The 14,839-nt window shown below is 38.7% G+C and overlaps 1 protein-coding gene across 1 annotated transcript in view; it reads left to right on the top strand.

The window, feature by feature from the left end:
• LOC108790078 (dystrophin-like) overlaps nucleotides 1–14,839 on the top strand; it is a 703,081-nt gene that overhangs the window by 447,328 nt on the left and 240,914 nt on the right. Inside the window, exon 38 of the mRNA XM_018560268.1 lies at nucleotides 14,198–14,370. Coding sequence (XP_018415770.1) covers nucleotides 14,198–14,370 — 173 coding nt within the window. The remainder of the gene's footprint in view (nucleotides 1–14,197; nucleotides 14,371–14,839) is intronic.

The raw sequence follows: 14,839 nt of genomic DNA, 5'->3' as shown, positions 1-14,839 counted from the left end.
TATATATATATATATATATATAGGTCACAAATTATATGAAAAATGCTAATATGTTAACTAATATTTTCTTATCAGTATATACACATGAAAAATAAGGATTAATCAGAGTGAATGCTAACATTGACATCAGAGATGCACCCCCGTGGTTTTCAGAAAATTAAGTATAAAACAGGGTGGGAAAGCTAAATATAAATAAGTCACCAGGGCCTAACCACTTACACTCTTGAGTCCTCAGGGAGCTCAGCATAGTGATAGCCAAGCCACTCTTCATGATTTTTAAAGACTCCTTAATGATTGGCATAAAAGATATGTGGTCCCCATATTTTTTAAAAAATGGCCTATTTTGTACCCCAGGGTTCTGTCTTGGGGCCAGTGCTGTTCAACTTGTTTATAGACGATATTGAGGTTGGAATTGAAAGTTCAATTTCTTTATTTGCAGACAACATACAATTATGCAGTGAAATTACTACTACACAGGATGTAGCAACATTACAGGAAGACCTGGAAAAATAGGGGGATGGACGGAGACTTGGCAGATGGGGTTCAATGTTGAAAAATATTACTTAGTACTTAGGATTACTTAGGCCCATCACTCAGAAGCACATATTAAGTGGACTAACGGGATGCAACTGTTTTACTGCTTGGGCTGATAACCTCATTACAGTTGCTATGTAGTATCTCTAATATACAGTGTGGCTCATTTTATGGCTCATTTCTAAAATGTATTTAGAATTTGGCTGGTTATATTATTTTTCAACTTGAAATCATTATGAATGATGGTTATAGTGCTTTCTTAAATAACAGTGTCAAGGCTAATAAAGCAGCGTACTAGAATGAAATAATCTTTCAGGAGTTTGACAATGTTAAACTGATAAAAGCTGTTTCTAGTACATTTTTTACTGCATATCATAACTCTTGGCACTCCTAAGTAAACTTCATAGGTAGTAGAAGGGAATTAGACTGGTACAATGATAGCTCTTCTTTCCTGCAGAGTTTGGGCATCAGTATCAAACTAGCCGAGGCTTGAGCCACATAAATGTCTTCTTATAGATACAGGTGAAACTCGAATAATTAGAATATCGTGCAAAAGTAATTGCAGTAAGTGCTGCAAAAGGGGCACAAACCAAGTACTGAGTACATATGCATGCTTGTACTTTTCAGAGGTCCGATATTGTTCTATGTACAATCCTTGTTTTATTGATTGCATGTAATATTCTCATTTTCTGAGGTTGTGGATTTGGGGTTCTTGGGGTTTTCATGAGCTGTAAGCCATAATCATCACAATTATGACAAATCACGGCTTGAATTATCTTGCTTTGCATGTAATGAGTCTATCTCATATATTAGTTTCACCTTTTAAGTTGCATTAGTGAAATAAATGAACTTTGCACAATATTCTAATTATTCGAGTTTCACCTGTATTCAAATTATAATCTAAATTAGATGCTGCCTGTTATTTTGGTGATGTGACTTTAATTGGGATATCAATCTGTAAGGTCCTATCAAGACAGAGGCCAATGTGATATGTGAAATATTTAATGCAGAATATGCTGCTTAATAAAAGTTGAGTGTACTGATATCAACCAATTACAATTCTACTCTCATGTCTATGACTATAATAAGCTGGACTCCAGGTGGATATAAAAAGGCATAAATGAATGTAGGTCTTTGTTAATGAATAACCAAATTACATTTTCAATGCAAATAGTTTAAGTACCTGAATTGGGTTGCAGTCCACCGTACAGCAGAGGTTAGACTGGGAGAGGGAGAAGCAGCACAAAAAGCCAGCAGTTAGTGATGATGAAGTCTGCAAGGTCTCTTCTCATGTTTATTCTTACTTTGTAAAACAATTACATATACATCCTTTTGGGATTTGTCAAAGGGTTGATTGATATGTTTAAAAGAATAGGAAAAAGAACATGAAAGGTTCATAAATACATTACATTAACCAAGGTAAATATGGACCGATTTCTTTTAATTTATCAGATTTATAAGTCCATTTTATTCTTGCTGTTCAATTCAAAATTTAATTGACACATTGAATTAATCAAAAATAACGGATTAAAATTATAGTACATTTGTTACTTATGATGCTAGATCACAGAGTTGCAAAACTAATGGTAAGAAGGAAGAAAGCTTTTGTATTTAAATTCATCCTTTACTTAAAGTGGCACTCTGGGCAGATGTAAATATCCACACTTTGGTCCAGTTATTAACTCATGAAATCCAGCTGCAGGGAAATTAAACGTTTTCCCTTGCAGTTGAGCTGTCCCCACACTGCAAGGGTTAACTGCTTAACTGTCCCCCATTTATGCCTAGGGGACAGGAAAAAACTGTTTTACTTAGCTGATCCCGGTTTTGGTCAGCTCACTCCAGGCTTCTAGACTGGTCCTCCAGCCTTTTTTCCTCTTTGCTCCGGCTGTCTAAGGACCAATTATATAATCAAGTACACTGTAGGTTCCACAGACCTACATTGTACTTGAGGACAACAAGGGACAGTCCCCAATTGGAGTAGAAGGAGAGAAGAGGTGAGTGTAGACTTCTATCAGAAGTGGGGATCAGGTAAATAAAGCAGCTTTTTCCTGTGCCCTTGGCATAAACAAGCTGTCAACCCTTGCAGTGCAGAGGCAGCCCCACTGCAAGGGAAAATATTATTTTCTCTGGAGTTGGGCTTTAAGGATGCATATATTAACCTAAATTCTGTCTTTACATTAAGTTTTTGTAGTTCCCAAAATCCCCTGCACAGCAAAAATGAAGAGAGTATGTGATGCTCTACATTTTAAGCGGATCACATATAATTGCATTGCACAATCCTGCCAACCTAAAGTTGACCACACACATTAAAATCTGATTGCACAATCTGTGTATGAACCTCCCAGATTTTCCATGAGCTATGTAGTTTGATGACCTACCTGAATAAAACTTTTAGGGCTTGTTCACACCATCTCCGGATCAGTGTATTTTTATCTGCAACAAAAATGCATAAACACTAATTCCAATGGTTTTAAATGAGGCTAATTCACACCATTGCGTTCAGTTCCAAAACTTAAAAAAAAAGTAAAACAGTATGCATTTTTTTTACACTGGAATGCAGCAGCAGATTGTGGTGTTGCTTTCATTGCCATGCATGTAGCACTATGTGAATCACAAAGGTGGCCAAAATATAGTTTAAAACATTTTGGCAAGCAAAACCATTTACATATATGTATTTTAATTTTGCATTTAGCTGTTTGGCTTTACATCCTGCTTTAATGCTGAATGTCGGACATGTTGGGTATTTTAATATATGTAACAACATAGTAGTAAAAACCCTTGCACAGTCTAAACTTGAAGACCCTTTCTTCTAACCTCTTGTTGTGTCCTCGTGTTCTAAACACAGTACAATACAGTTATCGGTGTAACAAACTTGTTCCGAATATTGTGGTCCCCATTGATGATTCTGAAGACTGCAATAAGGTCCCCGCCTAATCACCTTTTTTCGTTTAATTGCTGGAGGCGGTCTTCATAACCCATTCCTTCTATCCCTTTAATTAATTTTGTAGCCCTTCTCTGAACTCTCTCAAGCTCGAGGATGTCTTTTCTTAGGGTTGCTGACCAAAACTGGACAGTATACGCAAGTTGAGTTTGAACCAGTGATTTATAAAGTGGAAGTATTATTCTTGTATCCCTTGCTACAAAACCTCTTTTAATGCAGGACATTATCCTATTTGTTTTGCTAGCCGCTGCTGGCATTGCATGATGTTGCCAAAACTGTGATCTACGAGGACCCCCAGTTCTTTTTACATGTTCCCTAATGTAGCATTTTTCAAGATTAAAGTGCATTTGCCATCTTGTAGCCCATGCCTCAATCCTATCTAGGTCTTGTTGAAGTGCATATATCTCATGTTTGGAATGTACTGTCCTACACAGTTTAGTATCATCAAAAACCAAAATTAAAGCTATTTTTTCCAATCTCTATGTCGTTGATGAATAAGATAGACAGGATTGGTCCCGGGACCGAAACCATGGGGCACCCCACTCACAACCTTTGCCCATTTAAAAAATTACCCATTTATCTAGGAATTAAGAGGACCCTGGATTTGTCTTTCTGACCTTACCTTCTTTTGCTCTATATTGCTCCTGTTTTTCTTTTTTCTCATCTTTTCTCTCAAATTTCTCCTTTTTTTCTTTTCATTTTGTTGGCTGTCTGCCACCTTTTTCTCTCTCTGGCTTCTTATCAAGATGTTGAGAGTTTTCTAATTTTCATTGCCCTCCTCATTGTTTTGTCTACCTCTCTTGAATTTTCCTTTGCTTACAGTATGCAACTCAGACCAAGACCTCAGACCAAGACCCACGGCCCATGACCTTTCAAGCTGAAGGTCCCATTGACAGTGACTCATGGACTAGGGTGTTGCTTCTTATATTCTACTGGAGCTATTTTTTAAGTTGTACTTTGTTAAAGACCCATGCATGGGTAGTTTCATTTGTTCCTTTCGCTTTGAAAATGACAAATTACTAAAAATCAATTGAAATGAAAAAAATGACCCATATTTCTACCCTCTGGATCCATTCTAGAAACCAGTTTTCCACCGATGTGCATACAATTTCATCCAAGTCAATAACCCTTAGTTTATGAATTAAATGTTTGTGGGGTACTTTATTGAATGCTTTAGCAAAGTCCAGATGCACCATGTCTACTGGTATTCTTCTGTCTAAATAATACTGCCTTCCTCATAAAATGTTTGTAGATTTCACTGACATGAATGATCCTTCATGAAGCCATATTGGTTACTACTTATAATTCCATTTTTTTGTGTGCAAATTCCTGCATGTAGTCCCTTATTATGTCCACATACAGTATATGTACTTCATGTATTTTATTCAGGGTATAATTGTTTTCTATATATACCTTTTTGTGACACAGGGGCTTGTGTTTTGGTGATGGGGCTTGTGTGTGTAGGGAGTAGAAAAGATACTGTGTGCATATCTTTCTGATAGATGCTTGCAGACAGCAAGTCTTTAACCAAAGAAATTAAAAAAGAAACATTTAAAAAAATCATTTTTGTTGTAACAAATCAGATTGTAGCTTTTCGGCTACTGCCTCATGTGCACTTGTATTTATCTGTTTAGCTCATTGACCCCAACCAATATCGTTCCTGCAGCTATATTTGACACCAGTGCTGCTCCATTTACGCTTCACCCATTTAGAAAACTCAGCCCAAGATGATGCTTTAGATACAAAGAGCACATGGAGACTGAGATATGATACTAACACTAGTGTAAATTATAGCTGCAGCATCATGTGTCGTCTGGGGTGCAGAATTAAACCATAATATATTATTTTTCTGAAAAGCAAAAAAAGCAAAGCTGAAACAGATACAAATGTGTACACATATTAAAATACTGGTTCTCAAAGTTCAGCTTTAAATCTCTTACTCTATAGCAAAAAAACTGAATAATGTCTGAAGCCAGGACACCATATCTGAATACTAAAGATAAATATTCAAAATGGCTCAACCCAGTGTGAATTTAATATTACAATCTAATATCAATCAAAAACAAACTGACCTGGCAAACGCATTATTTATTTTAATTAACAGTCTGCCTCATGTCCCAGAACTCCTTTCTTGGTGAGGGATTACCAAGAAATAATGTAGACTTAAAAAATAATTTTTGCAGTAAGTAAATAGAAATCATTTTTAAATATGAAATCATATATGACAACTAAGTAACATCTTTATATGCATTGTTTGTCATTTTACTTGGCTAATGTAACACAGTATATTGTAAATATTACATAATCTCATAAAAATGTCATTGTGTAGTTGTTGATTACGAGAACAAAATCTCTCTTTTTAATTCCCTTTCTAAGTCTACTCTTCATGTAACCATGTTATCAGCCGCTCAGGACTCACAATGATGGAATACTTTCTCTTCTTAATCTGTCAGAGTGCACCATTTAGGAGATGGTTATGCAGGAAATGCTTGGGAATAGATTTTTACACCCGGTGTTGTCCTTTGATTGTCAGCAAAAGACAAATTTGAGTTGCTGAAAATGAACTGGACCTAGAGTCGGTATTGCTATGATTTCTCTTCTTTAGGAGACCCAGAGATGGATCCTCTCCCTAAAGGCTGGTGTCACTCCAGTTGCTAATGGGTTTCTCTAATCCTTTTTTCTTAGAAATGAAAGTTATATGCTCTTTTCTTAACCAGGTTACACTGTTTCCCTTGACGCTTTCATACTTAAAATAGCTTGGAGCATTTTTTTCACTTGACTATGTAGAATAATGTATTACTCTTTTCTTGAAATACAGTGTTGCATAAGTACAGTAATGACATTAATAGCAATATGAGTGCATACCTTATTACTTATTAAAATCTCTATACACATAACCTTACAATCCAGACACATACAGTAGGCACATAGCTGTAACAGTGTTTTTTTTTCTTCTTTTACTAGGCGATCATTGTTTATATACCAGCAAATAATTGCCCTCAGTTAAAAAAATACTATATATATATTCCAAAAGCGTGCCTGCTTTAAGTTGGGGTGATTACAAACAATGCTAGAAAAGTGTCTAAGCGGACAGTATTTGAAAAAGGTACAATGGCAGAATTATTAGGGCAAGGTGGGGATAATATAAATTATGCTAAAGTGTTTAAGCAAGCAATATGTACAGGAGGTGGATGGTATGATAGGGGGCAGAGTATGCCAGGGAGAAGTGTAGACAGTATAACAATGTGCACTGTGTGCAAGGGGAAAATGCATGGGGTATGGAAATGGTTAGTACAGTTAACCATTCAACTCACAAATTGTGGTTACAGATCTTTTAAGTATTTGCAACAAAACCACTAAAAATATGGTCATAGCCATGCAAGAGAATGACAGGGGCGGGGTAGTACACCCCATAATGCACTTGGCACCCAATCACAAACCACCATATACAGGTGGTTTTAACAGGAGGAATAGAGGTCAAATCAGTTTCCAGAGTCCATTAAAATGGAAACAGGTTATTCTTGGTCATTGGAGCTGGTAGGGAGTGTTAGCAGCACCATGGAATGTGAAGGTGGTGCAGATGACACTGAAACAGGAGGAGTGTGTCTGTCACATACCTTGGTGGAGTCTGAGTTCACAAGGGTGGCCTCCCTTGCAGCTCTAGCCCCAGAGCCCCTGGATGGCAGAACAGGTGTGCGGGGACATGGAGAGGCACGAGTGCCAGATGATGTCACCGTGGCAGGGAAGGTCAGTCTCTTCAATTTCAGTGAGTCCCGGGTAGAAATCTGGCACAGGAACAGATCACTGAAGATGCAGGATAGCAGAAGAGCCATAGTTACACTTGTTGGGTCATCAACAGGTGGGCAGAATAGCACCAGGTGACAAACATGAGCAAAGTCAGGAACAAGCTGGGGTCATTAACATTCAGACGAATAAGTACCAAGCAGTAGTCAGGAACAAGCCGGGGTCACAGGAACACAGAGTGGCGAGAAGAGTCTAACAAGCTGGGTCGATAATGGAAAAACAATCAGATGCAGGATCTCAGAAAAAACAGGAAGACTGTTGATCAATCAGTGCTGGAGGCGTGGGTGTCACAGCCTTAAATAGCCTGTTTGACACCACAGCTTTTAATGAGCATGTGCACATTTCCACATGCATGCCGGTGAGCACGCGCACAAACAAGTGAGCGCACAAGCGCACAATTCTGTGAGCCAGACAATGCTCAAGCACATGTGCATGCACAGGCGCCTGCACAGAGCCTCAGCTGCACAGACTAATTCTATTTTCTTTACAGTGTCTGTGGAGTTGAGGACGATAGAAGTAAAAATGGGACATGAAAACTCAAACAGGTTATTAGCAGTGGCTGTGTCATGGCGTCCCAGAACAATGGAGATAATGCTGGAGACATGGGGGATAGGGCAGGGCTTTTTTGCTAGGTAATATTTGTGCAGGAAATGGAAAAGTGGATAAGATCAATATTGGATCAGGAGCAGTAGAGACAAGACTGATATTTGGTGTGGTACACCGAATAAATGTAAGTGATTATCCAATATGTGCTGGATATTGTCTGCTAAGGGATTGATGCACATTCTGCAAGGACTGGGCACTGAGGAAATATTGAATACCTGCTGGAGACTGACCAGCGAGAGGTTAACACACATACTTTGGAGCCTAGGTGCTGTTGGGATAAAGCACATACCTTGGATATTGAGAGATTAAGGTACATGAGCTGAGAACTGGGTGCTGAGGGTATATCACGTGCTTTGGTGAGGTTTCCAGCAAAACTCATCTTCCATGAGGATGAATAGTAATTTGTAAACTGCACTGTGCTGAAACTACACCACATAAAAAAATCTCAGAAGGGTGAATGTAGACTGAAGAGGAATAACAGTGGATAGTGTGGAACAGTGTGGAGTATACAATGTGCAACACAGTATACAGGGTTCCTAAAGCAGAACATTTTTGTAAATGGGAAAACATCTATAAGGCTTGGGACTGTCCTTGGAAACAAAAGGAACAACTGCCATCATTGGGTGTGTCATTCTTAACTGGCACTCAAATAGGTAGGCATGATAAGTGACATGTAGGTGAATATAAAACCTATTCTTTGGCCCTTTGGTCCTATAAAAATGTTATGTATATGTGCCTTGCCATTCAAGCAGCCACCACAACAGGGAATGCCAGCATCAATATCAAAACATCTTCGATATTGGAAGGCCAATGCAAAGTGTGTGGGGTGCTAAAAGTTCAGTGTGTCCAAAGTTCTAAAGCTGGAGTCATTTTAATGCATGTTTTGATGTGCTTAAAAATGTGCATTCACAAACAAGAATGCTGCATTATAACACACATGTGCATTTAGCTGAGCAGTGATTGATTCTAATGACATAAACACTGAGGTTCATTGCACACTTAACCTTATAAAAGTGCATACCTCCCGACTGTCTTTCATTTCGTGGGAGTGGCCATCATTTGGCACCAATTCCCTCTAGCCCCCTTTTTTAGTCTGATGTACAGATATCTATGATATTCTGTGCTAAAACTTTTATCTTATCTCTTAATTGTCCTGTTTGTTATTTGGGTTTAACCAATTATTTTTGGCATATACATTTTTAATGGTCCACATAGCTGGGGGCATGTAAGGGGTGTGTTCATTGCTTTAATACATTGTACTGGAAGGTGTCCCTTTTTCTTATCTCCGAAATGTGAGAGGTATGAAAGTGGTCTGTTTTTGCATACCTTTACCCTGCTTTTTGCATTTTAAAGTATTTTGTCTATGTAGTAAATCAAGCAGTAAGCTTGCCAGAATTAGGCATTTTTATATTACTACAGTGTGAATCCAGGCCTATGACCATGTCACATGCATGTCTTCACAACTTACTCTGCTTCCTGTGTGAAGGAATCACTTCTGATATCCTGACTCCTGTTGTGTAAAAGGATAGAAGTCACAACATTGAAGTAAAGAGGTGAAGCTTAGTCAAAAGGGGTGGAGCTTTCTGCACACCCAATAAATGTCTCCTGACATGTAATCTGTGCTGGGGATCTGGGAGCTGCATAATGAATGATGTCACCAGACATTTAATTCTTGTGGGAGTTGCTGCAGCAGTGTTGTGTGGTTCCTGTGTAAGCAATCTACTGGCTTTACAGAATCCACAGTGAATGTGGCTGGTTGCCCTCTGTGCAAGATTCATTTAATAGAATGAGACCTGACTGCAAACCAACGGATCTCCGTGCAGTTTCCCATAAGCAGAAGGGCACCTATTGTATTATTTTCCTGTTGGCAGTTGTAAAATTGCAAACAGGTCAGAGATAGTGTTATGTCTGGTAACAGTAACACAATACAGTGTAAGCAAATTCAGGTAGGCTGGTTTGTCAGGCCATAGGAGGAGATAATGGCCAAGGTAGCATCTAAATAAAAGGGTGTGCCTTTTATTGTTCTGTAGAGAAGGAGATCAAGCAATATAGAAACCATTTTGTACAGCCTGTATCCTCCACTGATTCCGCACAGTAAAAATGGATTGGTCAGTTTGGGACCAAGTAAAGGTGAAGTGGTCTCTAGTATTGATTGTTAGGATATGTTTGCTTTCTTTTATTCTCAAAATGAACCCCTTGCATTTAAGCTGTTCACTGCTGTATGAGACCCATTCACTGTTCCACAAAAGCAGCTCAAAATAGAAATCCATGTAACATTTTGCACATGGTATGGAAACTGCACTTTTTTTTTCTTCAACTGACTCCACAATGACAATTTAATACAATTTGTAGAGAAATTCAGTTGTCCAATTAAATTTGGACACAGTGTCTAAGGTGTATCATTATGTGATATGCCATTTTGTACTAGAACAGCACAATTAGGATTTTGCCTACACAGTATATTTTCCTAAGCTAAACTAAAAAGTAATGAGGATGTGATCTGTCCTCATTCTATGTCAACAGTAGCTTTTATTTTATTTTGTGCACACTATAACCTTTGCTTTCCAGCAATTACGAGGAAAACGTGGCATGTTTTGATTTATTGCTTTCAAGGCCTGTTCATTAATTTCCATTGTCAGATGTTCAGATCCCATAATAAATATTTTCATCTCTATTGTTCATTCTCTGAGGCATAAAAGTAAATGGCAGTAAGTGACTGCCCCAGGACACTCATGCACAGGAAAATGCATTGAACCAACTGTCTTCCATGCTGCAAGCTTACAATCTGTTTATGTCATTGCGTTCTGCTGCCCTCGTGGCCATAGACAACATCAGCTAAGAAAATTATTATCCTTAACAGTTTTTATTGGCCTGAAGGACAGAAAAATGTGTCAGCATAAATAATCATGCTGTTTATATAATGCTCCCTAGTTAATAATAAACATAGAAACACTAAAATTAACTACAGCGAGTGACTGTAAATTTTATTAAGGGATATCTTTGCAAGTCATTATGGTTTTCTGTGGGATTTTCCTTAATGGGCAAGAAAAACAGAGACACAAGTCCCTTTCTATAGTGGGAACTCTTTATTACTCTGTTATCATTATCACAAGCCATAGTAAATTGAGGAGGTGTGATTTATGATATTTTGGCTTGAAAATATGAGTGAAAATCAATAGCAGCCAGGATCACCATCTATTACTCTTTTGCAACCATAATGGTGATTTTTATCTGCTCCTAGCAAACCTGACCCTGTCATTGAACAATAAATAGTTCTGCTTTTAGGTTTTGAAATCACCATGGGATGTGTTTCTTATCATATGAGGTACACATATTTTGTGCATGTTTGCATGTTTATGAACACTGCAAAGAGGAAGGCATCACTTTACTTAAAGTGACACTAAACTCAGGAGGTGAATCTTAATATGCATTCATGTACCTTAACTTTTAACAAAAACTGTACCTTATTTGTGTATCTCTCGGCTGTAGATCCTAAAATCATCTCTAAATTCATGCTGAAACTGTTCTTCCTTCTGGAAGGTGGCTACTTTATTCCCCATGGTCCCTGTGTGTTGAAGAGTAACCAGCACTCCACGCTCACTCTCATGATGGAGGACAATCTTACATTTAATTTACTAGTTTGTATTGAGATTTTAGTCCATCAAGGGAGTGAGCTTGCAGCGGTGGCTACTTTACAACACACACAGGGACCATGAGGAACAAAAGTAGCCACCCTCCAGGGATCTACAGCTGATACACAAATAAGCTACAGTTAATAGTTAAGGTATTTGAATGCATTTTTAAGATTTGAAAGAGAACTACGGGGCAAGTGTTTTTCCCCATAGTTCTCTTTAAGGTCACGGGAGGACATATACTAACCCCCTGTGACCCAAAGCTCAGTTTATCGCGGGCTACTGCCCGCGATATACTGGGAGCGCCACAGCTGGGACAAATTCCAATAATACTGTTGAGATCCACCCCGCTGCATGAGTGACAGCTGGCTCTGCCTATCTAGAGGCAGAGCCAGCTGTGCCCCCCCCCCCCATTTGTTAATTCACTCAGCCAGGGCCGTGGGGTAAAAGGGGCAGCTGCTTTGGGCCTCATAACAATTACTGGGCACGGGGCAGCTGCCCCTTGAGACCTTCTGTGTACTATTTATTTTCATCAGTAGCTGGTATTTTATATCCCAGAGAGAAGAAAATTGTCAGTTTAATGTGTTATTAGTGTGATGTAGTGCAATTCATGTTGCATTTATTATAGAGGTGCTAAGTTCTATTGTCAAAGAGGAACTAAACTCCCCCTTTAGAATTGTTTTCCCCTTTTATTTTGTCCACTGAATTGTCCTAAAAATAAATAAATACATGTGTTGTCTTGTGTAAGCCACCAGTCTGTTGCAATACGCCAGGTCCCAAGCTGCCATTTTGTGTTGCCATCATGGGGCCCAGCTGTATATTTCTAGTTCTTGCAGCTGACCCATGATGATGCACCTTAGCACATGCCTGGTGCAGTGGGGAGGTTGCTCTGTACATGCGCATTATGGAAGGGAGATTGAATGTGCACATGTGCATTATGGAAGGGAGATTGCTCGGCACATGTGCATTATGGAAGGAAGATTGCTCTGCACATGTGCAGTGTGGAAGGGAGATTGCTCTGTGCATGCTCAGTTTCAGTGCTGAAGGATTGGAGCGGGGAAGGGGGAATCCCTGCGTGGAGCGATAACTGACAGTCACCACTCACTGCAGGGAGATGATCGGAAAGTGAGTGGATCGGAAGCATGTTTCTGTTCACTTCCCGATCGATAGAGCCAACCTGTGACAGCTTCTTTGTCACAGGTCAGGTCTAACTATGAGGATGAGTGGAAATCACTAACCTCATAGTTCTCCTTTAACTCCTGAGTTTAGTGTCACTTTAAACTAGACTTATGATGCCAATATATGTTAGGTGGTCTGAACCTGCAGCAGTTACTGCCAGTAATAAATAGGTGAACTGTCTGTAGGTCTGCTTGGAAATTCCCAGCAAAGGCTGGACCTGGTAGAATTAACTAGAAATGCAACATATGCAATATAAGCATGCAAGGCTGAGGGCGGGCTAATATAAGATATCTTCAGCATCTATGCAATTTTCTAACATTTCCTAGCATTTATTTTCTTCCACATATCTATGATTAGCTTGACACAAATAGATAACTGTCACCTGAATGTCTACACAGCATAGAAACTGTGTGTAAATCACAACATTGGCTGTACAAAATTACCAATTATCTTAGGCAATTAAAACAGTAATCATTCATGTATTTTAAGTGTGTATTTAGATGTTTCCCTAGAGTGCTGCATTAGTTCCATGCTGTCAGAGTAATATTAATCCCTGCTGGTTTGCTTCATTCAGAGAATGCATACAGCTTAACGAATCAGAGAAGAACACACCTACTCCCTGTCTCCTGTTCATACACCTATCTTTAGTGTATCAGTTAGAGAGACAGTCTACCAACATATAGATGGGTCAGCCATTATGGTGGTGGAAGCTCTTGGTGGAAGCTCATGAGCAACATTGAAGAGGCTGTGCTGACAACAGCTATGCCCATTAAGGGACATTACTGCATCCAAAGTCTGCTTTTTCCATTATTGTGGTAAAGAGGACTGAGGGGCATACTGATTATTTTTATAACATTTAACAAATCAGAGTATTTTGTCAGTTTTGACCATATCTAACAGATGGCACTGTCTTTAACAGACCATCTGAGAAAAGATAGCAGAACCTTTGCAAATGACCAAAATCTTACTTAAGTTGATATAGTGGCATTAACATTTATTTTATACTGCCAAATCCTTATTTGTACACCAGCTCCTGCTACACATTTGAGTTCCCATAAAACCCTGGTGCCCAACATTAGTCACTTTGGTATTTACTCTGCGGCCTGAAGGCCCCACCAGCAGTCAGCGTTTTTCTTTTTGCCTAGGCGCTTACTTCTTTTGTGCAGTACATTCTTTTTTCTATTTGTGTTTTTTCTCTGACCTTTTCTAATAGATCTTGCTGAGAGGAACATTAAATGTGGTTTCAGTACGTTTTTTAAGGGGCTCTCTAGAAGTATCTAGTAATGTGACCCCGATCTCAGACCATCTCCTATAGCATGACCATAGTCTCTGACCATCTACTATTATATGTGCAGTCTCTAACCATTTTCTGTAGCATTACATATTCTGAGCTTTATGTGCAGCCATTTTGACACAAACAATCCTAAAGCAACTTGGCATTTATAAATACATATGTTTATTCTCAAAAATGACTGAATTGTTTTCTCTTGTGTTACCACAGAACTCCAAAGAAATCCTTGGAAGAATGTCAACTCAATATGCGATCATTAAGAGCAAAAAGAGCCCAGTTCTCCAGTCTGCTACCCTGAAGGAGAGTGAGAAGGTTCACGAAAAAATAGCTGAGCTTTCATTCAACTGGGACAATGTCAACAAGCTATACAAAGAACGGCAAGAGTAAGTCAATATTTCATTGCACAATTATGGAATATGCTCATTTCTGATTTCTGCACTCATTTTCGTGCTTACTTCCTTTCTTTTCAAAGGCCCTCCACAAGCCCACTTTTCTCTTTCCATTAAAAGCAAAACATTCTGAGGCATGCACAAATATGTTGCCATTGCAAGTGTTTGTGCTGAACTCTGCTTCTAGAAAGGCACAGGCAAGAGGCTTCTTGTTCCTAGTACACAATATGTTTAAGCCTAGTCATATATACTTTCCTAGTCATATATAAATATTGCTACCCTTGCTTATTTGCAGGCCTAGATTGGCAAAACAGTCAGAAGGTCTGGTTTGTTTAAGAGTATTAGTGGGCCACTATTGCTATTGACATGCTCCACCTCTTTTTGACCATAGTCATGTTGTATGAGTATTATTATAGCAATTCAAACTAATATATATATATATATACTAATATTTTATTTATAT

This window comes from Nanorana parkeri, unplaced genomic scaffold (genome assembly GCF_000935625.1).
Source record: "Nanorana parkeri isolate BGI_ZX_2015 unplaced genomic scaffold, ASM93562v1 scaffold444, whole genome shotgun sequence".
NCBI lineage: Eukaryota > Metazoa > Chordata > Amphibia > Anura > Dicroglossidae > Nanorana > Nanorana parkeri.
The sequence above is the reverse complement of the archived record's forward strand: the minus strand, read 5'-3'. Positions and strand labels throughout refer to the sequence as shown.